General features: G+C 46.1%; 1 protein-coding gene across 2 annotated transcripts in view; it reads left to right on the forward strand.

Moving 5' to 3' along the window:
* Positions 1–22,431, forward strand: part of LOC138513759 (matrix metalloproteinase-17-like) — a 318,211-nt gene that overhangs the window by 230,659 nt on the left and 65,121 nt on the right. For both annotated transcript variants that reach the window (XM_069628846.1, XM_069628847.1), the window contains exon 6: positions 20,807–20,897. In XM_069628846.1, the coding sequence (XP_069484947.1) occupies positions 20,807–20,897 (91 nt within the window). The remainder of the gene's footprint in view (positions 1–20,806; positions 20,898–22,431) is intronic.

Here is a 22,431-nt window from a genome sequence, read left to right on the forward strand (position 1 = left end):
TGTCCCACATGCCATGGAGGCCCAGTACCGCAACTGGAAGCAATATCATTCTCTTAATGTACAGATGGTGTGTGACTCCAACAGGATCTTTACACATTGTTGTGTCCGATTTCCTGGATCAACCCATGATTCTATGGTCTTGAGGAACTCTACAATACCACGCTACATGGAGCGACACGCAGGGAACAGATCCTGGCTACTCGGTGAGTCTCATTCCATGCATGATGATGTGGGGTATGTGATGCGGCAATGACCTGGCAGGAAGAGGGGGGGGATGCGTACGTAGCAATGTCATTCCACAAACATCCTTTCTTGTCCACATACAGGTGATGCCGGGTATCCACTGAAGAGATGGCTCCTTACACCACTCCGGAACCCACAGGACCAGCATGAGGAGGACTACAACCATGCCCACTCACGTACCCGTGTAGTCATAGAACAGGCATTCGGCCTACTGAAGGCTCGTTTCCGCTGCCTCAGCAGGTCTGGCGGGGCACTCCTGTACCGCCATGAGAAGGTTGCAAAGATAGTCATGGCATGTGTCATGCTACACAACATGTGCGTACGTAGAAATGTGCCCATGCCCCCTGACGCAGAACTGCACGCACCTGAAGGTGGTCATGATGAGGCTGGGGATGTGGCAGCACCTCAGGGAGTCCGCGAGGCACAGGAGGCCCGTGAAATTCGTCAGAGTATCATAGATTCATGCTTCTAGCACTCACGCCTGGTGGCTGATACATGGACACGGGACTTGTGGCACTGTGTGTGTCTGGAACATGCACAATGTGGACTGTACGCCTATAAAGGCCTCGTACACAAAGATCAATGTCCACACGTCTCATTGGATGATTATGAAATGTTTATAGCATATGTGAAATTATATTACACACGCCATCGACCCGCCACCCAAGAAAGCCCAACACCCCCCCTCCACCCTCCTACCTCCCCCCCGAACACCAGTGTCCAAAGATGCTCATTGTCAGTGGGCAGATGCTATTGCAAGCCCCCTCTCCGGGTATCAGGGGCACCCCTGCCTGTGGAGCGCAGGTTCCTCCCAGATCTACGTTGGGGGCTGCCCTGGACGGAACTTGCAACGGATGATGTCTCTGCCTGCTCACGTCCATGCATGTCCCTAAGGGTTTGTGAGAGCTCAGTGAGCACACGGCGCACAGCGGCAAGTTCAGCACATACGTCTTTGGACGTCGCATGCAGTTCCCCCCTCAGGCTCTCGGTGCTTCTCTCCATTTGTACCCTCAGGCTCTCGGTGCTTCTCTCCATTTGTGCCCTAAGTGTCTCAGTAGATGTTTCTATGGCTGCCTTAGTACCCCCACATTCATCAGCATGGTCCTTGAGGAGCGTGGCCAGTTGCTGCTGTTGCACGATCACCTGGTCGAGGGACTGTTGCCTCTGCTGTGCCATGGCCATTTGCGGTGGTGTCACAGAGGGGCTGATCAACTCATGTTGCCTTGCCACAGGGCTTGTGGGGGATGGCCAGTCGTCGTCTTGTGGGTGCCCCTGCGTGGTATCCTCATGGTGTAGGGGATGAAACAAACAGGGGGATTGAGACAGGTCATGGATGGGTCCTACATCGACAGCATCGTTGTCTGTGTCGGAGCATGCTGGCATTAATGCAGTGTCACCTATGGTGCTGCTGCCATCAGAAGCAGTGCCTTCTGTGGCATCCATTGGGGGGACCTGTGGTGCTGCTGGTGTGGGCATGCTGGCTGCTGGGGTGCCTGTTGAAGTCCCCTCCTGTGTGCTGCCACTTGATTTGGGCTGCTGCCGTGTCTTGATCCGTGCAGCTGAGGTGGAGGGTCTTTGGCCGTTGGTCTTGGCCCTCTTTGCAGGTGTGCTGGTAGGGGTGTCCTGCAGCTCGTCGTTTGACTCGGACCCTGTGGTGGAGTAAAGGAGGGCGAGCGTTATTTATGGGTCTGTGGAAATTGGAATGGCAATGTATCACATGCATTGGGGTGGTACCTGAGGGTGATTTGGGTCAGGGCCTTGGAGGTGGTTTCATTTCTGTGTGGATTGAGGATGCAGTTGTTTTGCAGCCTGCAGTTAGGGTGTGCATGCTGCACGTGTAGAGGGTGTTTTTAGGATTTTTTATTATTTATGTATTTAATGTGACTTTTAAAGTGCGCTATCAGGCCAATGTATGTGGCCGTTCTCCTGGACATGTGTTTCTGTTGCACTATGTGGCCACATGGTACTTCACATGATTGGACATTGTGGATTTAGCATTGTTTTATTTGGCCCACCTACCTGATTCTTCGGATGTCTGCACTCCTTTCTCCATCCCTCCGACTCCCTCTATGCTCTCCATTCCAATGGTGGAGGCACAGATTTCTTCCCAGGGGGTCAACTTGATGGGTGATTCCGATCCTCCCCCGGTAGCTGTGGCAATGTTACGGTTGGCTGATAGTATGCTCCGTACGCGTATCCGCAAGTCGTCCCATCGCTTTCTGCATTGCTGTGGGTTGCGGGGTGCGGTCCCCACCGCACTTACCCGCTGTGCCACCAGGGCCCATGTGGCCTTCTTGTTCGCAAGTGCCGTCCTGGTCATTTGCGTCGAGAAGACGACGGCAGCATTCTCCTGGAGGGTCTCTGTGAGCACGGTGAGTTCCTCATGGGAGAAGTGGACCTGCCGCTTGCGGTCGCACACTTTTTTTGCTACTTTTCCCATTTTGTTTGTTTTAACTAGGGTGGCTGTCGGGTTGGGATGTGTCTCAGGGTAGTATTTTTAATGGTTGTGTTGGGATTCTGATTTTATAGGTGTGCGGCGTGCTGTTTCCCGTTCCGGCCCCATGTTTTTACTTCCGTTTCCGTATATTTACGGTCACCGTATTTTGCGATTGGCGCTCATTACGGTGACCGCTATGATGGGTGGCGGAATTGCACCTAGGGCGCCGTACGACGGCGGAGAGGGGCGTTTTGGGGACATTTCCGCCATCGCGGACTTTGCACTTCCGCCATGGCGTAATGCTCGTGCCCGATGGGTCATAATTGGCCGCACTTTACTCCATCGTGCAATGGCGGAAACGCTATTTACGCTATGGCGGTCGGGTCAGTTACTTTCCGCCAGGGTCGTAATGAGGGCCACAATCTTTTACTCTTGGCAGAGGAGGCAGTAGCCTAAGGGTTGTGCTGGAGAAATGACAGCGAGAACAGCTCAGTAGAAGCTGGCAGCATATTTAGGCCTAGATGGGGGTCGGAGCTTATTTCAAGTCAGCTGTTATTGGTGTGCCACTGTAAGCCGTTGAGGCATGGATGTGCTATACATGATTTTGTAAGATCTTTTTTCTATTGCAAGAGGCGTAGCATTTTAATCTATTTTCTTGAGTTTGAAATGGAGGACTTAGATGGAAGTTTTGCTTGGGTCCAAAATAGGACAGATTCCATTGAAATAGAGGAATTAGGTTAACGTTTTGCATGGGTCAAAAATAGGTCTGGTTTCATTTAAATAAAGGAATTGGTTTGATGGTTTTTGTCTGTGCTGTACGTGTGACAGGTTCCAACTTTGAAGGAGTACAGTACATTTTTTGTATGCATTATGTTGAAGCAGCTTGTTTTAGCAGCATTTCTTTATGAAATGATTCAGGTCATCTCAGTAGCAAGATCTTGGCACTGCTGCACACGAAAGATAGCACAGACTAGTATGGAACCTTAATGAGCTTCTGCTAATAGATCTGAAATATACTTTACTAGAAGCACTACAGCAATTGAGAAAGTAATAATAGAATGTTGCTTTTTAAATACATCAGTTGTTATTATGGTTTTAATGTACCTAGATTCAACATGCAGAAAGGTTAGATTAGAATTGCAAACAGCTGGACTATTCTTTGGTATTTCTGAAAAACAAATGCATGTTGATATTAGTGAGAAGTGATTAAAGGTTAAGGTAATTGTTGGCAGTGACACAGCATCGATGCTTGTTTTAATGAATTGTGATTACGGATGCACATGCCAGTGACTGGTTTTTCACAAATGTTATGTTTTGTTGTTTAGCTTTGATACTTTGCCAGTAACAACCATAGTGGTCCTAAAGCGCGGAGTCCTTGTCCGGGGGTGAGCGAATTGGGACCCAGATCGGGGTGTTAAAACAGAGACTAGTGTGTGGGAGGAGAGGAAAGAGGAAAAGCGAAGGAAGGAGAGTGTAGGTTGGGTTGGAATGGGTGAATAAAATGGAACAAACTTGGGAACAAACATTCAAGTAGAATAACACAAGGTAGAGTGAACATGTGAGCAGGGTTAATAAACACAGACAAAATACATAAACCAATGTGTTGTTCTTGGAGTGTTCAGGAGTTCAGTGGCTGATCAAAAGAGTAACATGACAATGTTATATTGTTTATAATAAAGTGCAACTGAACATGTATTTATAACATAGAGACTGATTAAAACACACACTCCCCATTATGAAAAGGGGTTGGAGTAGATGTGAGCACATGGTATATTGCTTGGTTTTGAGGTAGGAGTAGAAAAACACAATTATCACTGACTCATTTTTTATTTTGGTTAGGATCGTTAACATTTTTTATTCAACTCTTAAAAAGTGACATCTCTCAAACCAAAGGCTTCAGAGCGGTTGCGAGGGGTACAAATGTAGAACTAGAAAGCCCCACAGCAAGTATATATTTTGTATCTTTGCCCTAAGTCCCTTTCTTCAGAGCAGGGGATTGTCACATCGCCAAGTACAAATGCACGTCAGTGTGACCTCTGAAAAGTAGTGTTCAACTATGTATCCGCTCCACCTGAAGGGAACACATCCTCTGAAGTCACAGAGATATATAATGAAAAAAAGGACACAGGAAATTCACTTTTAAGACAACTGGACATTCTTACTTTGCGCCTTGAATGGGTTGCACCATAAGGCATTGGGCCTCATCACGACTTCGGCGGTAACCCTTAAATCTGGCGGTAGCGCTATTACCGCCGGATCAGGGCTTCGGCGGATTTCGCCCCAGCTCTGAGCTGGGGGGAAATCCGCCGAAAATTCGCGCTATTACCGCCGGCGGAGCCCAATGGGGAATGGGGATTGACATTACCGCCGAACTCGTGATCCGGCGCTATTAGCGCCGGGGAGTTCGGCGGTAGGGCTAATACCACCCGCGCTAATAGCGTTACTGTTACCGCCCAAGTCGTGATGAGGCCCATTGTCTGGTACCAGAAGATTTCTCTTCTTTCTTCCATTCATGCAATTCAGTAGAGAGACACGCTTTCTGGTGGAATTGCCAGCATGTGAAGCAAGTTGATATTAGCTGTAGGCATCCTCATTGATAGGAAGGGGCAGTACCAACGGGACAGAAGCATCTTTTAAACCCAGGCTAGATAGTTGATCGGCAAATTCTTCCTAATGATGTATTTTGTAGGTTTTGCCTGCCAAATCCCAACACCCCTCTAACTACCCCTCCTCCATTTGAACTTCCTCCTTTGGGGGTTGCGGGGCAGTTTTCACCCAGGCATAGGTGTGGTTGAGACAGTAGCAAATCATGAGTCCAATGCTGCATTCAAAGTTTCCACCACCATAGTCCTATGTTGGTCTGTTGTGATAGCAAGAGAGAACCATAGCTGCGGAGAACAGGGGTACAATTACAAGAAGAGCCTCCTGTTTGTCCCTGAATGATGTATCTCACTGTCTGTGCATATCGCTACTGGGATCAGGGGAACAGGATGTGGCGGGCGACACACATCTACTTTTATGGGAGTTTATATTTTATTTATCCATGTCTTTAGAAGGGGATAAAAGGGGCTGCCTGATACATCAGACCTATCACATTTAAAAAACAAGTTAACCTGTAGCTTTATGGTAGCCACAAGATCCCAGGGGTGTGGCTATTGATTGCCTGCTTCCCCCCTCATTTGAACACGTGACCATCACATCTCACTACCTTTTTGATTGATGCAGGAACACCTCTCGGTCGCATAGACCCACTTCTTGTCTGCCTGACATGTTTCTTATTTCCCAAGGAAAGCCATCTGATCTACAGGTGTGTAAAGAACACATGGCTGTAGCTGACTTTCGGAGTATGATATTCAGTGTCAAAGGGTAGGGAGGGAAACTGTTTTTCTTAGGAAACACTGCTGCACCGACATTGTGGCACAACTAATGATCACCGTGGCTCATCCATATCCTTGGCTTAGGTAAGTATCTGTAAACACAGAAGAACAGATGGTAAAACCTAACAGAGGATGCATACCAACAACTCCAGAGAGTTTCAGAGATTGGAACTGAAGTTCCCACCTCATGGGAGACAGGAAACTCAGGATGTTGCTCTCAAGAGGTTTGGTGTTTATCTCCATCCTAATGTGTTCTGTTTGTTATGCAGTGCAGTGCCTATCTCACACTACATGCATTTAAGACAGTGTTGAGAAATAAGGACAAAAGAGCAGAGCAATGAGAGATCAACCAGTTACCACGCTCGCAGTCTTCTTCATGTGTTCCAGATGATCTTTGGAAAGATTGGAATCATCTTGAGACGTGTGTTTTCTTCAATGGCAGCCAATGATGAAAGCAAAGGGCATGCTTTCTGTTGTCTGATCCCTAAAGTCTGATTGTAACCACTGGAATCTGAATACGTTTGCTAGTTGATGTCTGGTATTGAGAATTGCAGTTGTGTGGCCAGCAATAGTGCAGGCTCTAATGAGATGACGTTTGACTTGGGCAGTTGATATGGCAGTGGGCTTGCTTGATAATTGCATACTTATTTTGCTTTCAGTTAGTTGAGTGTCAAGGATAATGCTGAGAGTAGTTTGGGTATGCAACGTGTGCAAAGGTAGCATGGGTTAGGAAGTGAGTAGGTTCTGAGACATCTGAAATTGAGTAAATCATTTTCCAACCATTAAGTACGAAAGTCATTCAAATTCATACAACTATGACTCTCAATCAATACAAAAGATTTTATTTGGATCAAAAAGGCCATAAACCAGTTCTCATCTACAAATATACACAGTCCATTGCGAAAACACAGTTTGCATAATCAATCATAAAATAGACAGATTTAAAACAAAACACATTACATAAGATAAAATACAATTTGCATAATCAATATTAAAGTAAGCAGAATTAAAAATACACAGTCCATGCTGATAACATACAATTTGCAAGAACACAATAGAATGAGCAGCGGTATAAAGTCTTACATCTAAATAGAAGTGGGTACATTAGCTTTTAAGATAGTGCATCTTGTTATAGGGCGTCCACAATGTGCCTCCGTCTATTCCATGCCTTCCTCAGGTAGTCTGACAAGCCCCAAGCAATGATAGGTGGTTCAGCAGGCAGCAGAAACAGAAGTGCCGGGCGACACTGAGTAAAATGCGCTTCTCTCAAGAGTGGGGTGATAGTGTGTTTCCTAATATCATGATATCGTGGACAAAACAAGACAAAGTGTAAAAGATCTTCTGTCCTGCCCCTACAACCCGGGCAGGCCAGGTTCTGCTCCTGCCATTTCTTTGTGATATCCCTCAACATCAATAAATTAAAGCGTGCCCTAGCGAGTACCCATTGATCAGCCGGTTTATTGCTATGTGTCAAATATGGTTGAATGGTTTCCCTTTTAGTGACGGACGAATGTTGCCTGTTGGACTCAAGAGTGAGGCCAATAGATTTGGGTTTAATTATGGTAAGCAAACAAAAGGCCCTCTTGTATGTTATGTTAGCGGTACTTGTATAGCGCACTGTCACCAATGGAATTGGTCCCCAGGCGCTCCGGCGGATCTGTAAACAGGAAGGGTGGGTAGGGTTAGTCAGGAAGAGGGGAGAAGGAGAGTGGGAGAAGTGGTGTGCTGTTGGCAGCTTCTGCTCGGTATACAAAGAGTGCTGGGCTTTTGTGCTAGTATCGGATCGGATGAAGGCCTCGAGTGCTGTGGGTGAAGTTTATGTGTTTTTGATGAGGTGTGGTAAAGTGCGTGCGGATTGCTGGGAGAGAGATGGTTGTGTAGCTTTGTGTGGTTTAAGTATGCAGAAGTTTGAGGGTTGGGTTAGTGGGGTCTGTATCCTGATTCAGGTACTTATGATCCCGTTAGAGTTGTATACCTGTGGGTCGGGATGTTGCTGGTTCCTCCTGGGCCGACTTGCTTTGGTGGTGTTGCGCTGATCCAACTGTATCCTATTGAGTATAGTTTGGATTTGAATAGTTTGGATTGGAGATGCGCTGGAACCTAATCTTCAGGTGTGGGACTGGGTGGGTGATATCTATTCATCTATGCATTCCTCTCTACTATTGTTAAGATTTGAGCCAGGCATTGTAAAGGTGAGGCATTCATCTGAGACACACAAACAAAAATGTGTTTCAGCCATGGGATGTCTTGCCCCTGGGAGCCACGCAACATAGATCCAATGATATTGTGTGTCAGAGTATCTCTCAAATTTGACCAAATCCCCAACCAGTGCAGAAAAGGTGCTTCGTACCAATCATCGCCAATGTGAGTTATGTCCAGTTCTAGGTGCACGACATAATTGGAGGTGGAACTTTTAAGGCTCATTCATTTTTTCGAAAAGTTATTCTCTGTGACTTCAATAGCCGATGTATTTTCAATCCCCACAGTGCCGCCCCGTATTTGGTCACGGCCTTTGTTTGAGTGCAGTACACTTCCTTTATAAGATCTGAACAGGAGACTTTCCAGCCCTTTAAGATGAGTAGCAATACCCTTGAGATGGATGGGGAGGCAGATTTTAATCAAGCATCAATAATTCAGATGACACAAATAGCTTGGCAAACGTTTGTCTGTTTTAATGTAAGTATGTAAAAAAGGGAGTACAACGAGCATCAGCAATTGATTGATACTCAACTCTCAACTCATTTAAGAAAAACAATATTTTTATAGAACAATATAAATGGAAAAATGGAAAAATATAGAAACAAAATACAAGAAAGAAATTACAGAGGCTAAGAAACAGTATTTCAACAAACAAATTGTGGCAGCAGAAAATGCCTCAAGCAAACTTTTTAACATCTTGAAATCCTTAGACAAACCCTCAGTTATATCGCCACCTTTTCTACCATCCCAACAGGAATGCGACAATACCCAAAAAGCTTTCTTTGAGAAATTAGAAAAGGCTAGAGATAAAATCACAAAATCACAACTAAACAAATCCACCATGATTAAAATGCCAGCGGAAGAACCACTTGAAAACATAGAACCCTTTCATTTTTCACCTATCACCACAGAAGAGATGAAAAGAACACTTGTCTCCATGAAACCTACCTCGTGCGCGGAGAACATCCTACCCGCCAAAATAATCTTAGAAAACCCAGACATCTTCGCCCCTACACTTGCTAAGATCATCAACACTTCCTTTAGGGACCAACTAGTCCCCCAGGCCATAAAAAAAGTCACAGTTACCCCACTAAAAAAAAAACTGGGCCTGGATCCAAGAGACCCATGCAACCTTAGGCCAATAACCAACTGTAACTTCCTGCTAAGGATTATGGACAAAGTAGCCACGGCACAACTACAGGCACACATTGAGGCCTCTAATGCGCTACACCCACATCAATCAGGGTTCAGACCATCTCATAGCACAGAATCAGCCATTCTTGACTTACAGACAAAGATGCTTAGCATCTTAGACAAGGGGAAAACGGGACTTCTCATCCTGTTAGACCTCAGTGCTGCCTTTGATCTCTTGGATCATAATCTGCTCGAAACTGCGTTAGGCAAAACAGCAAACTGCTCACAGGAGGCAAAAACATGGATAATGTCCTTTTTAAAAGGCAGAACATCCCGAGTCCATTGGGGAGACAAATTCTCAATGGAAAGGAAGATCCTCTGCGGGGTTCCCCAGGGAGCCAGCATGTCCCCATTGCTGTTCAACCTCTGCATTAGATACTTATGCTACATCCTAGACCATGCTGATATATTCTTTACCAACTATACGGACGATACGCAGCTGGTACTGGAACTCAGCGGGGACCATAAAACTGACAACAACAATCTAAGCAGTATCTGTAATATCATAGAACAATGGATGGATTCCAACTGGATGTGTTTGAATGCCACCAAAACTGAGCTGATGATCTTCGGATCTACCCAAGCCAGAAACTCACTGCCCCACGACTACGCAAATTTCAAGATCAAGGATGCTAACATCAAAGTACTTGAGAAAGTAAAAACTTTGGGTATGATGATGGAAGCGTCTTTAGGAGCAGAGGCCCAGACTCAATACATAAAAAAAACCTGCAATTACTACTTGAGACTCATCAGAACTATTAGACCGTATCTCACAGAGAACAACTGTGCCACAGTAGCCAGAGCAACCATCCTCTCCCGTTTGGATTATGGGAACGCACTTATGCTAGGAGCCAACAAAAAAAACATCCAAGCGTTCCAGATTATCCAAAATAACGCAGTTAGGATAATCAAATGCAAATCTAAATCAGACCACATCAGTGCATCTAGGAAGGAATTACACTGGCTCAAAGTGGAGAGCAGAACCCACTTCAAGGCTCTCACAATAGCCCACAGATGCATCCACGGGAAGGCACCAGGCTATCTAAAATCGAAAGTACGTCCTTATGTTCCTAGCCGCGCCTTGAGATCCTCGGATCAAAATAGGATCGCAGTGATGCCACACAAACTTAGATCTGGACTGGGAAAATCTTTCCCAGTCATTACAGCAGGCATCTGGAATAATCTGCCAGCCCACATAAGGAAAGAACATAACTACTTACGTTTTCGTAAATTAGTGAAAACATATCTCTTCAACTGACCTCGACTTTCATGACCCACTAAATCCTTGATTCCAGGAACTGTCCCGTCCATTTCTGTTGTCTTTGTGTTCACGTTTCTGCGCCCCGAAACTCGCGAGTTAACGGCGCAATACAAATAATTAAATAAATAAATAAATAAAATAAACAAATGTGTCACTACTGACCTGTGTCACACACAGACCCGTGTCATTATCAACGTCATCCTACGTGGCAAACTTCTAAAACCTATCAGGAAGCGGGATTGGCTCTAGGTGAACTACTAAGTATAGGTGTAATATCTGTATAGGGTAACAGAGAGAAATAATTGGATATTCAACAACAGGTGGGACAACTAATTACTCCCTTCAAAATGGCCACTATGAACGTCACTTAATATATGATGTCCCATTGGCTACACAAACTATAGGACCCCAACTACATGGTCCTCTACAATTGGTTGGCTTCTAACTCCTGTCCATAACTTTCCACCTACATGAGCAGCATGCAGACTGAACAACCAGGTGCGTTTGAGCTTGTCTTGCTACCAGCTTCCCACCAATTAAAAGTACATTTCTTTCATCACCTCAATGTTTCAGAGCCAATTAGTGTTTGAATTTGGCCTTAAGTCTGTACTGTTCTCTGGGATTTTTTAAGGTGTATGGGTACTGTCTGGCTTCCGTGCGTAGGTGTGATCTCCTCATGCGCCAAATTTTCTTCTATCATGTGACTGGACACCGCAATTTGAGCCTTTCTGTGTATTTGATTTTATTCTTCACTGGTCCTGTACGTCTTTTGTTTTCACTTGAACTTCTTGAACAGGAGCTTCTGTTCTTTCATGTTAATTTTACCTAATGTCAGCCAATTTTAGTTCTGATAAGACCTTGGCTCTTTGGCTCATCCAACCTCTTAGCTGAAATATATTCTGTTTTAATTCAATTGCTTTTGTAACTGCACCACTGAATTTGAGGCCTTCCTTGTTGGTCAAGGCTGCTATATACGTAGTGGAACCTTCATTCTTTATTCAATCCATAGTATCTTTGAGGAATATATGTATATGTTGGCGCTTGCCACAATCTATTTACTGTAAGCATTTGTCTAGCTTCATGATTGCTTTGCTGCTTGCATTTCATTGCATCTGTACATGTTTAAACTAAGTATCTTCATCATGCTTATGGCATTAATCTCTTTATCTTGGTCTCAAGATGTCACTTATCCTTAGTACTTCTTAATTCTTCATAAATCGTCTGCCTCTCTGGTCTTGTTATTTTCTGTGTATGGAGTCGATTCAGTTTCGTATGACGTCACCATTCATCCTGGTCATTCACTTTCTTTATTTCATCAGGAATCGCATTCAAATGGCCATCATATTGTCTTGGATGTAGCTATGGTTTCCTTAATGGATGCTTCACTTCCCATATTCTCTTAGGTATAAGTATTCTTATGGGTACTCCACAGAGTTGTTGCTCTTCTTCTTGCCTTCTGATTGGTGTAGTATATGTCACATACTTTGGTTCATACTTCTCAGGTAATGTAGGCGGGGTAGGTGGAGTAGGGGTACTTAGCTCCTCCTCTACAGATCAATGGGTTGACCCTGACACATTTTTGTGAATCTTGCAATATCCCCCAGCACCTGTTTCATTTTAATACGTTGTCTATGCACATGGGTCACCCCCCTCGAGTTGTCTGAGAAACAAATACCGAAGTAATCAAACTTGGTGACCCTAGGAATAACAGGCCCATTGGCCAACATAACGCACATTTTAATTGTTTTCCATCTCCCAACGCTACATGCCATTACTGCTGAGGGAATGCCTTATCGCCACCCATGGATAGTCCATCGGCATGGGTTCCATAGCCCAAGTTTCCTGCAGGAAAATAATGTCATGCTGTTTCATGTGAGCTACCACATCCAATCTCTCCAGTTTAGCAGTGGCCCCTGCTATATTGTAACTAACCAGTGTGACTACATTCCCTACGGGCTTCACAATGCCTTCAGTGACCCGCGGTGTAGGGACAGCAATCCGCTCAATAATTGAGGATCTTTCGCTCAGGACTACTAGTCAGTCAAGTTCTTCTATTCCGGACTCAAAGCGATTGGATGTCAATATAGCGCCACTCTCCTTCCAGGTGGCCCTTCCTGTTGTACCGATGCCCGGCCGGCATCCACCCTTGACCTGCATCTCAACCTCCTCCCAGTTCACCCGTGGTATGCCAAGCTTAAGTGGACCTAAATTTAGAGGGGTGCTGTGTTGGGGGTATAAAAAACTTGGGGGGAGGAATTTACTCTTTCTACAGGAATAATGTCCATTGCGCCCACTATAATCCAGGACAGAGACCAAGTAGTTCAATGTGGCCGGTGTGGCTGCTGTGACAGTAACACAATCTCCCATGCCCGCTTTGGCCTTGGCCGTCTTGCTGACCCAGGATGCTCTTCTAGCCATCAAAATTTCACGTGGATTAATTTTCATGCCGGGTAAATGGACAGTAATCTAGTGGGTTGTTTTGTTCATCAGTGAGACAGTTGACTCCTCCACATCTGCTGCTAGGGCTGGAATCCCAGTGATGACCCCCCACCAATGAGGCTGCTTCAGGTAGGAGATCGATGCTTGCCTGATTTCCATGCAATCTGACCTGGCCTGAATCTGGTGCCCATGTGATTGGAGTGTTAGTTGTGTGAGGCCCTATCGCCTTTCTCTGCTGGGTTCCAGGACTCAAGGCTGAGATGGACCTAAGCTCTATTGGCCTTAAGTGCAGTGGACTTCCCTGTGGTTTAACCCATGCTTCAATGACCATGCCAGTAGCCCCTCTCCTACCAGTAGCTTGTGTATTTCCCACTACCACCTGCTTGACCTATGAGGTAATTCCTAATCCCTTTAATGAGATTGTCTAGGATAGAAAGTGACTTATTTAAAGAGTGCTAAAGTTGGAAGATGCTATCCAATACCAGAGCCAATTTCCTGTCCAGGACCTAATCCGGGGTTTTGAAGTTACTGGATACTGAGTCCAAGCTATCTTCCTCTCATGGATGCAATGAGCTAATGCTCTCACTGTCCACGTGTACGGGTTCAACACTGCTATTTGCCATATCAGGCAGTGGTCGGTTTGGAAGCATGTTTTCGCCGGCCAGGCTTGTCAGTCCCCTATAGGTTGTATCAGGGCCCCCCATAGTTGCCTGAATTGTTTCTTGAAGAAGCTGTCATTAAGCCCAGTCGCCAACTTGGTAAAAGGGAGAGGCGCAGAACAGTGGAAACATTGTCAAGCATGTTCTGCATATGCTAAAGTCAAGACGTGAGACAGCTGCAGGTGTCAGGGTGTCAGGCGACAGGCAGCTCGGCAAACAAGGCTGGATGGACAGCTGCGCGGTGGCTTACATGGCGGCTCAGTGTCAGAAATCTTTGCCTCAGTGCTGGTCGGCAGGTCTGAAGCATTGGTCGAGGCGTCTCAGACGGCGTGAGCGACTGTAGCAGAACAACAGTGAGCCATGCAGTCGGTTGCAGCTCGAAGATCACAACTGGCTCAAAAATTTCCTTTAATGCGGATGTCGGTAGATGCTTGTCGATGCACTCCTCCTGGCTTCTTCACTGGGATTGTGTTGTCCTTTACGGCGGATGGCCCAAAGCTGAGGAGAATGTTTCAGGCAGCTGCCCTGTCCTTAGTTTGGTTCAGCGACTCTGACACTTCCCACCTAGGAAGCTTGCTGCAGAGTTTAGCAGGGCATGCTTTGTGATAACTGGGTACTGGTTGTGGAGCTGCTGGTGGGTCCTCTGGATTCAGTATCTCACTCTGTTCCCTGGGAGATGTTTATGGGAGGGATCTTAATTCCTGCTTGGAGGTCATGGCCTTTCTTCACTGGTAGAAGCTGTAAGGCAGACTGCACCTTCAGCCAGTGTCCAATGCTGAGTTCTACTTGCTTCTCCTTGCAAGGTCTTCAGATGGTCTGCCCAAAAGAGGGCTCAGCCCTCTTTTAAAGTCAAATGGGCCACCATGATTGGTGTAAGCTAGGCCAACCTTAATTAACCAATCCAAAAATGTACTGTATGCCTGAGGTCATGACCAGAGTGCTGGGCAACAGAAAAGGTAAAGGAGTGAAAACATGTAATACTAAGTCCCACCCATCTTCTGTCTGTTGTGGATCAAAGGATCTCTCTGGTTAATTGAGCTCTCCGTTGTTCCTGATTAAAGCGGCAGGTCTCCCTTTATGCTGTGGCAAGAACAGACTTTCTGTCTCCATTATCCACATACTCATATGTTCTGAATGTGGTCCCCATGCGGGGATGACTACTGTAAATACATAGTTCCAGACATGATGGGTCACTGCCCTTGATACCGAGAGACAGGAGCTGGCTTCAGGTTGACACAGTGCATATCAAAGGTTGTTGGTGTTTTCCCATCCTTTTCTAGTCCTGCGACAGGCCTCCCATGGGCCTGTTTGAATTAACTCTTATTAGTATGCGAGGCTGCCACCAGCAGCTAACAAAGGAAAGGGCAAAGCCTTTGTTAGTTAATTAGGCTGGCCATGACAGGAGGAAGGTTTTGCCTTCGCCCTTCTGAGATGCCGTGATGTACTTTGGCTGTCATATTCCAACTAAATATGACAGGTGGGACGGCACCTTGAGCTGTGTCCACCTAGATTGCATGGGTCTATGTGAGTGTCATGCGGTGAGCATAGGAAAATGTATGCAGATTAGCCCCACACATTTTCCGGAGCTTGATCTACCATTAGTCCACATCATTTAAAATGTTTAAAAAAGCCCAGGTGAGCACAAACCCACTGTGTGGATGGTCTAATTCATCACACTCAATGTCTTCAAAGCTCTGGTCCTCTGTAAACTGGACTACTGCAACAGCCTCTTCCTCAATCTTCTTTTATCCTTCCTTTGTCCCCTTCAACTAATCCAGAATAGGACTGCAAGACTTATCCTTGGCCTCAAGCCCAAGGACCGCATCTCTCCAGCCCCAAAATCTCACCACTAGCTCCCGGTTGCTGCTAGAATCAAGTTTAAGACCCTCTGCATCATCCACAAGGCTTTCTGGGGCCTGGGACCCCCGAACAATCAACTCACTCTCCCTAAATACCTCCCTACTAGAGCCCTTCTGTCTTCTAGCTCTAACTCTCTATAGATCAGATGCTTCTCTAAGCAGAAGGTGGGGGTGGTAGGTCTCTTTCCTTCGCAGGAGCCTTCCTCTGGAATGGTCTCCTTGCCCCCCTCAGGCTTCAGCTGGATCTCCTTAAGTTCCGGAAGCTCCTCAAGGCCCTCCTTTTCTCTTCTTTCCCTCTCCCCCTCCCCTGCTAACGCTCCCATCTGCCGCAATGACTGGCAGCCTGCTTTGCCTCTCCGAGTTCTACAGGGCATCAGCCCCGCCACCCCCCGGCCAGTCCACCCTCTTCCATCACTGGCACCTGTCCACCTGTCCTCCCCTTAGCACTCGCCTAGCCCCTATGGCCATCCTCCACCCCTCCCTTTTTCACTTTTACTCTCTCCTCTTTACCCTGCACTTCCCGTCCCACCCTAGTACTTGGCATTTGGAGCATACCAGAACTGTCCCCCACGCCCTCTCCTTTCTTGTTACTGCACATGTACAATCCGAATGTCACAAGGCCTAGCAGGACTGTCATTGTTATCTTTCTCGCTTGACCCCCTTTTTTTGTCTTGTGGCACATTGAAACACCATTTGTTGTATAGGCGTCTTACAAATATCCAATAAATAAATAAACTCTAAAATAGGTATTGTTACAATCACCTTGTGCTAATAGCTTTAGAGACACCTAGGGAGGGGTCATTATTGATTGGGGTAATGGTCCAAGGCGAAACGATCCCTCCCTCAGTCTATTTAAGGCTAATATTAACCATATAGTAACATCTTTGCGCATCTTAAAGTCCCTTTCCAGGTCAATAGTAAAGTTCCTTCCTCAGGGTAGCACACGCTGTGGATGAGCACATCGAGACATCTGCGTAAGGGGCAGACACCTGCTCATCTGTTACTCCTTGTTCTTTTTTAATTCGGTGTATTTGTCTAATTCTAGGAAATAAAACCGGCAGGTACGCCACTACTCTGGCGGGATGCAAGATGCAAAAGCATGCACTAGCAACCACCGTGGAAACCTTCTAACACGCGCACTCCGCACTGAACAATAATGGACATTTTTACACGGTTTGGGAAGTAGAAAAGCAGAGACAGCTACAGAATGCCTGTGCTATGTGCAGAAGCGGCAGTCTACAGAAAATACAACAACGTCCCTAATACTCTGCAGAATCCAGGGACACACTGCGTCTTCTCTCTTCTCTCTGTGCGGGAGGGGGCTCAGCCCCGAATTAATTCTCCCGGCGGATGCCCTGCCCCAGCGCACCCGCGTATTCAGCGCCCCTGGGAGAGGGAGGGGACCACAAGAGAACACTTTCCTCCCCATTTGCTTCCCGAGTCTCAGTAAGAAAGGTTGAAATTGAGTCAGCAGTGCTTTGAATCATGTGGGTCATGGTTGTTGAGTTCTTCAAATGGACAGAGATTTGAGCATTATCATAACTAGGCTTTCCTGTTTCCAGCAAAATCCGAAAAACACTGGAAGTGCCTCCTAGGTTTAAACTGAAAAACACTGTCTCCCCTATCACAGTGGTGCTTTAGTGTGAGCAGAGATGAGAGGAAGTTTGGGGGTGAAGCAGTGGCTTGCCAGACAATGGGAAAAGGGCCCTACTCTCCCATGTATGCTTGTTTGCCCCCATTGCTTCCCATCCTGTCCCCTAACCTTATTCAATTGCTTTCTCCCATTGCTTTCCCTCCTGTCCACTGACCTTTTTCAAAAACACTGCACATGTAATGTTACATCGTTTTCTTTGAAAAACAAATATTTGTAATTGTATGTGGTCAGAGCTATTTTGGGGAATTTTAGACAAATATGAGCCATTTCTGTGGTTGTCGATTCACGTCTTAATATTGACTAAAGTTCCTCAAAGTAGGATGGCCACGGTGAAGATGGTGATGCTCTCGAGGGTTTTGTACTATTTCCAGGCTCTCCCAATCCCAGTCCCGTGATCATTCTTTGTGGCAATTAATAAAATGATATCAAGATTCCTATGGCAGAATAAACCCCTGAGAGTACCACTGTGTACCTTAATGAGACCCAAAGACAAAGGCGGGGAGGGACTTCTGCACTTCACCAAGTACTATGAAGTCGCGCAGCTACGAATAGTCCGAGAATGGTTCTCAGGAGATGTGACAAAACCATGGGCAAGGATTGATATGGCAGTGGTGGGGTGCTCCCTGGAGGGGGTTATATGGTTACATAGGCAAGATAGACCCCAGAAAACTGGTGTACGCCAAGTTCTGGCAGTGGTGTGTGATATACGGGATCATTTGATTGAACAGGATCACTCATAATGGGTCAGTCCCCCTTTACCCTGCTACTGGGGAATTTACAATTCCACCCAGAGACGGTTTAGGGAGCGTTCAAGCAGTGGCGTAAGGTGGGCTGCACAAAACTGAGAGACATGATGCATGGAGTGGACATTCGTACATTTGTAGAGTGCAAACAGTATATGCGGCACTCAGAGAGGAATAGAATGGAATATTACCGATGAGGCATTAGATAATGAACCCAAGGGTGAAACGGGCAGCAGGGGGAGAACTCACGCCCTTTGAGAATTTCATCACCACACACACAGGGAATAGACGATGGTGTTAAAACTATACTCGATATTGATGGGGGCAGACACGGGCCCCAGCTGGGAGATACATGCAACGATGGGAAAAGACACTGGGGACAGAAATCCCTAGGAAGCACTGGGAACACCTGTGGAGGAATATCCCTAAACTGATAAGATCGTTCCAACTTAGGGAAGCCTTTTATAAAAGTATGATGCATTGGCACTATGCACTAGAGAGGCTGCACAAAATGTTCCGGTGACCTTGGAGAGGTGCTGGAGGGGATGTGTCATGAGTGGGAATGGAGGCATATCTGGTGGGAGTGCCCAAGGCTGGGTGCCTTCTGGGCAGAGGTCACGGCTCAGATAAGGTCGACGGTTGCCCTTGACATGGTACTAACACCGAGGGAATGGATATGTGGTCTTTTTGACCCAGGGATCCACATGCCCACTAAAGCTCACAGCAAAGCCTTCATGTTGATGATAATAGTGGCATGGCTGGTGATAGCAACACGCTGGAAGCAAAGACAACCACCAACGAAAGTGGAATGGTTACACAAACTATGGGGGTTCGTGGCGATGGAATGGATGACCTACAATATACAAGGGGATGCTGGGAAATTTAGGCAAGACTGGGGGATGACCTTTGACTACCTAAAATGGGACTACATGCTACAGTGGTGCCCTCACAACTTGAGGATATTGGACATTATGTAAATGTATGAGCTCTCACAGCCAACAAAGAAACTGGGAGGATATGACTTAGATGCTTCTATATGGGGCGGGGGGTGTTGAGGGGGTGCATTAAAGTTGATAAGTTTAAATGCTAATTAAAATATGTTTTTTCAAAAAAAGAAGCACTCCTTGCTGGAAATTGTTGGAGCAGTTCTTAGAGTTGTTGTGAAAGTGACCCTTAAAAAAAGCACCTCATGCTGGAACTTGCACGAGAAGTTCCTAGAGCCATTAAGAAAGTGAACATTGGGAGAATCTCTGCTTGACAGAACTTGCAGGAGCAGTTCGTAGCAACATTATGAAAGTGAACCTTGAAAGAAGTATTGCATGCTCGAACTTGGAGGAGCAGTTCCTAGAAGTACTGGTAAACCAACCAATGAGATACCACACAATAAGAACATTGATCTATACTGAAACTTGGTTGCACATTTCCCAGAAAGCACTTAGAGACGGGAAAGAAATAGAACTGATGCATGCTGGAAATTGGACGTGAAGATTCCAGAAACCACTGAAAGACGAGAAATGAAAAGAATGGCTGCAAATTGGAACTTGGAGGCAAAGTTTCCCCATCCAATCCTTACTGATGAGAAGGTAATGAGAACTGTTGCAGACTAGAACTGAGGCAAATTTCCAAGACCCTAAAGGGACAATTCCACCAAACAAGATGCTGCTGACAGAAGAGACAAACAAAGTAATGCCAGACCACCTAACAAAAGCAATAAATAAACTCAATTTTGAAATCTACAATGTGTCTGATGTAATCTTTGAAATTAAAAATACACCACACAAGTGGTGGTGATTTAACCAAATTCCCTGCTCTATTACCATCTATTTTCGACCATGTTTAAATGTTGATGTACACTGTCAACTCAGGACTGATGGATGCTATCCTGCATTGTTGTATTTGGAGGACATTTGTCTAAATGTGCATCTTTTGTGAGAGTACCATTGTTGTGCTCCAGAAATGAAAGCCATCCGAGGAAAAAATAGGCGATGATAGGCAACTTGCCATGCACTGCCTCACAAAGGCGAGCCTGTGCTATCGACGGTTCCCACATATCGTCTACATATCCTCATGTGCTTAGATGCATTCCCCTTCAGCCTTTTGCAGAACATCTCCTAAACACCTTCCTCAGACCAGACACACACAATGTAGCTGTAAGTTGTTTTCGCCATTCGGGCATTTATGGAGGGCCAGTCCCTCTTGCAGGCATTTCTCACAGTATTGTGCATACTTAATGCCAGCATGTCCATTGCAGACTCACTTTCCTCTGTCCTTCGCACTCATATAGCTATGGGCACCATTATCTTACTACAGAAAAGCAACTGGACACCCTCATTTTTAATTGCTCTATCAATTACCATAACAGAAGTAAATGAACTGCCCTGAGACAACTATTTAGACATACCTCAAGCAAGGAAGAATCGATAGCCAGATACACATTCTAAGAGATGTTTCAAGACCTTGTGTGTGTATTGAACCAAAAGAGAGACGTGTGAAAAATGGAATGCTGGTATTTATGCATCAACATGCATTCTGTAACAGAAGTGCTGCCAATCTGTGAGGGGGATTAAAAATCTGTCCACGAGAGTCACAACAATGAGGAAGAGGCAGATCCAAAAGCTGATGCCTCCTCTTTGTGTCTAAAATAGGACTGTATGTGCTGTTCTTGTGAGAAGAAGTGAGTCGTTTCTGACTGCTGCTGCTCTGCGCTGGCTTTTAAGACTTGCTGTTCTGTATCCATCTAGGGAGCAGAGACCCCCACTCAACTCAACTGCCTGAGGTGACCTCTTTCCTCCCGGACCTGCCAGCCCTGCCGCGGGAGCGGCCAGCGTTAAGGTGAGTGAAAGGGAGCTGGACAGACAGCAAGGAAGGCTAAGAGAAACAAATCAAGAGAAATTGAGACATGAGCAATTAAGACGCTCACAGTCCCTTTGTAGGATTGTTCAGTGTTCAAGAAGAGGGAAGTTATACAACAGATATGGAATGACTGACCACTAGCTCGTGCTAAACACTGTATTACTCTCCTTTTTCTGTGTCGCCCCGCACCCCCCTCCTTCTCTCTCTCTCTCTCTCTCTCTCTCTCTCTCGCTCTGTGAACCTTAACTCTCTCATTACTCTCACCCTCTGTAGACATCTCAATAAGCCCCTGTATGTCCATTTGAGCTGCCCACCATTGTAGGACAATAAGGCAGGCCCCACACCTCGCCTCAATTCTATTCACTGTCTTCTCCTGATATGTTCCCTCGGGAATCTTTGGTTAATAAAAGGGGCCTTTATGGGTGTGTTTAAAATACTTGGCCTCATTACGACCCTGGCGGAATGGGTTAAACAGCGCCGTCAAAGGCTGCGGCACCGTTCAACCCGTTCCACCACATTACGAGTTCCCCTCGCGGGACACGTTAAGCACGCCTGGGAAAACCAGGCGTGCATACCGGGTCCTGCGAGGGGAAGAGGGAGCAAACAACGGGCCATCTCGTAATGGCCCGTTGTTTACTCCCTCTCCCATTCCCATTCCGCCCTATGGGAGCTGAAATGGGAATGGGGATGAACCGTGTCTGTGTCCTCGAGTGAGGAATTACCGGGCCATCCAAACTCGGAATGGTCTGGTAAGTCCTCATTCCGAGGACACGGACACGGATGCGGTTTTGCCGGCAGCCATGCCGCCAATAGCGGCATGGCTACCGGCATACTTCGTAATGAGGCCCACTGACTCGTTTTTACACGTATTTTGATAGTGGTCAGCCATCAAGGAATCCCACTGTGGGAGTCTAGCACGTGAGAAATCTCAGTGAGGTAAGGATTCACTTCAGGTGCCTGAAGTCACAGGTCTGAACACCAGCCCAACATCCTACCAAGGCCAATACATTGAGTGCCATTATATTGGATGATAACACGTACTTCACATCTTCTCACCGAAACGTTCAAGCTGGCACAAGCTTGAAGCCAAGTAGAAGGTCTCCACTTCTATAACCAGCAAGAGGCCAAACACTTGCCTCTCAATTTCAATGTAACTCATCCATGGTTGCGTGTTTTCCAAATTCCTCCAGCCAGACTTCGATTTTATGTGTTTTGGCTGGCGTCCAGTGTAAGAGCACAAGCCGTTTTCTACTCCCAAAATAGGGCAATTAACCCAAACGTGGCTACAATACACAGCGTCACTTGTTTAGGTGTGTCTTTGAAGAGGATTGATGTGCTGGTGTCTGCAAACTGCGTATCTTGATGATGCTTTCAGTTATGTCTGTCTGAACATTAAGACACTTTGGTGTGGACGCACAGCCTGTGAACTAAGCATGCCTTTGGAAGGACTCCCACCCATAAGTGACCATTGTTCCACCAAAATTGCAATTCGGAGCTCTGCTCCCAATCCATT

This window comes from Ambystoma mexicanum, chromosome 12 (assembly GCF_040938575.1).
Source record: "Ambystoma mexicanum isolate Mex_15411 chromosome 12, UKY_AmexF1_1, whole genome shotgun sequence".
NCBI classification, from domain to species: domain Eukaryota; kingdom Metazoa; phylum Chordata; class Amphibia; order Caudata; family Ambystomatidae; genus Ambystoma; species Ambystoma mexicanum.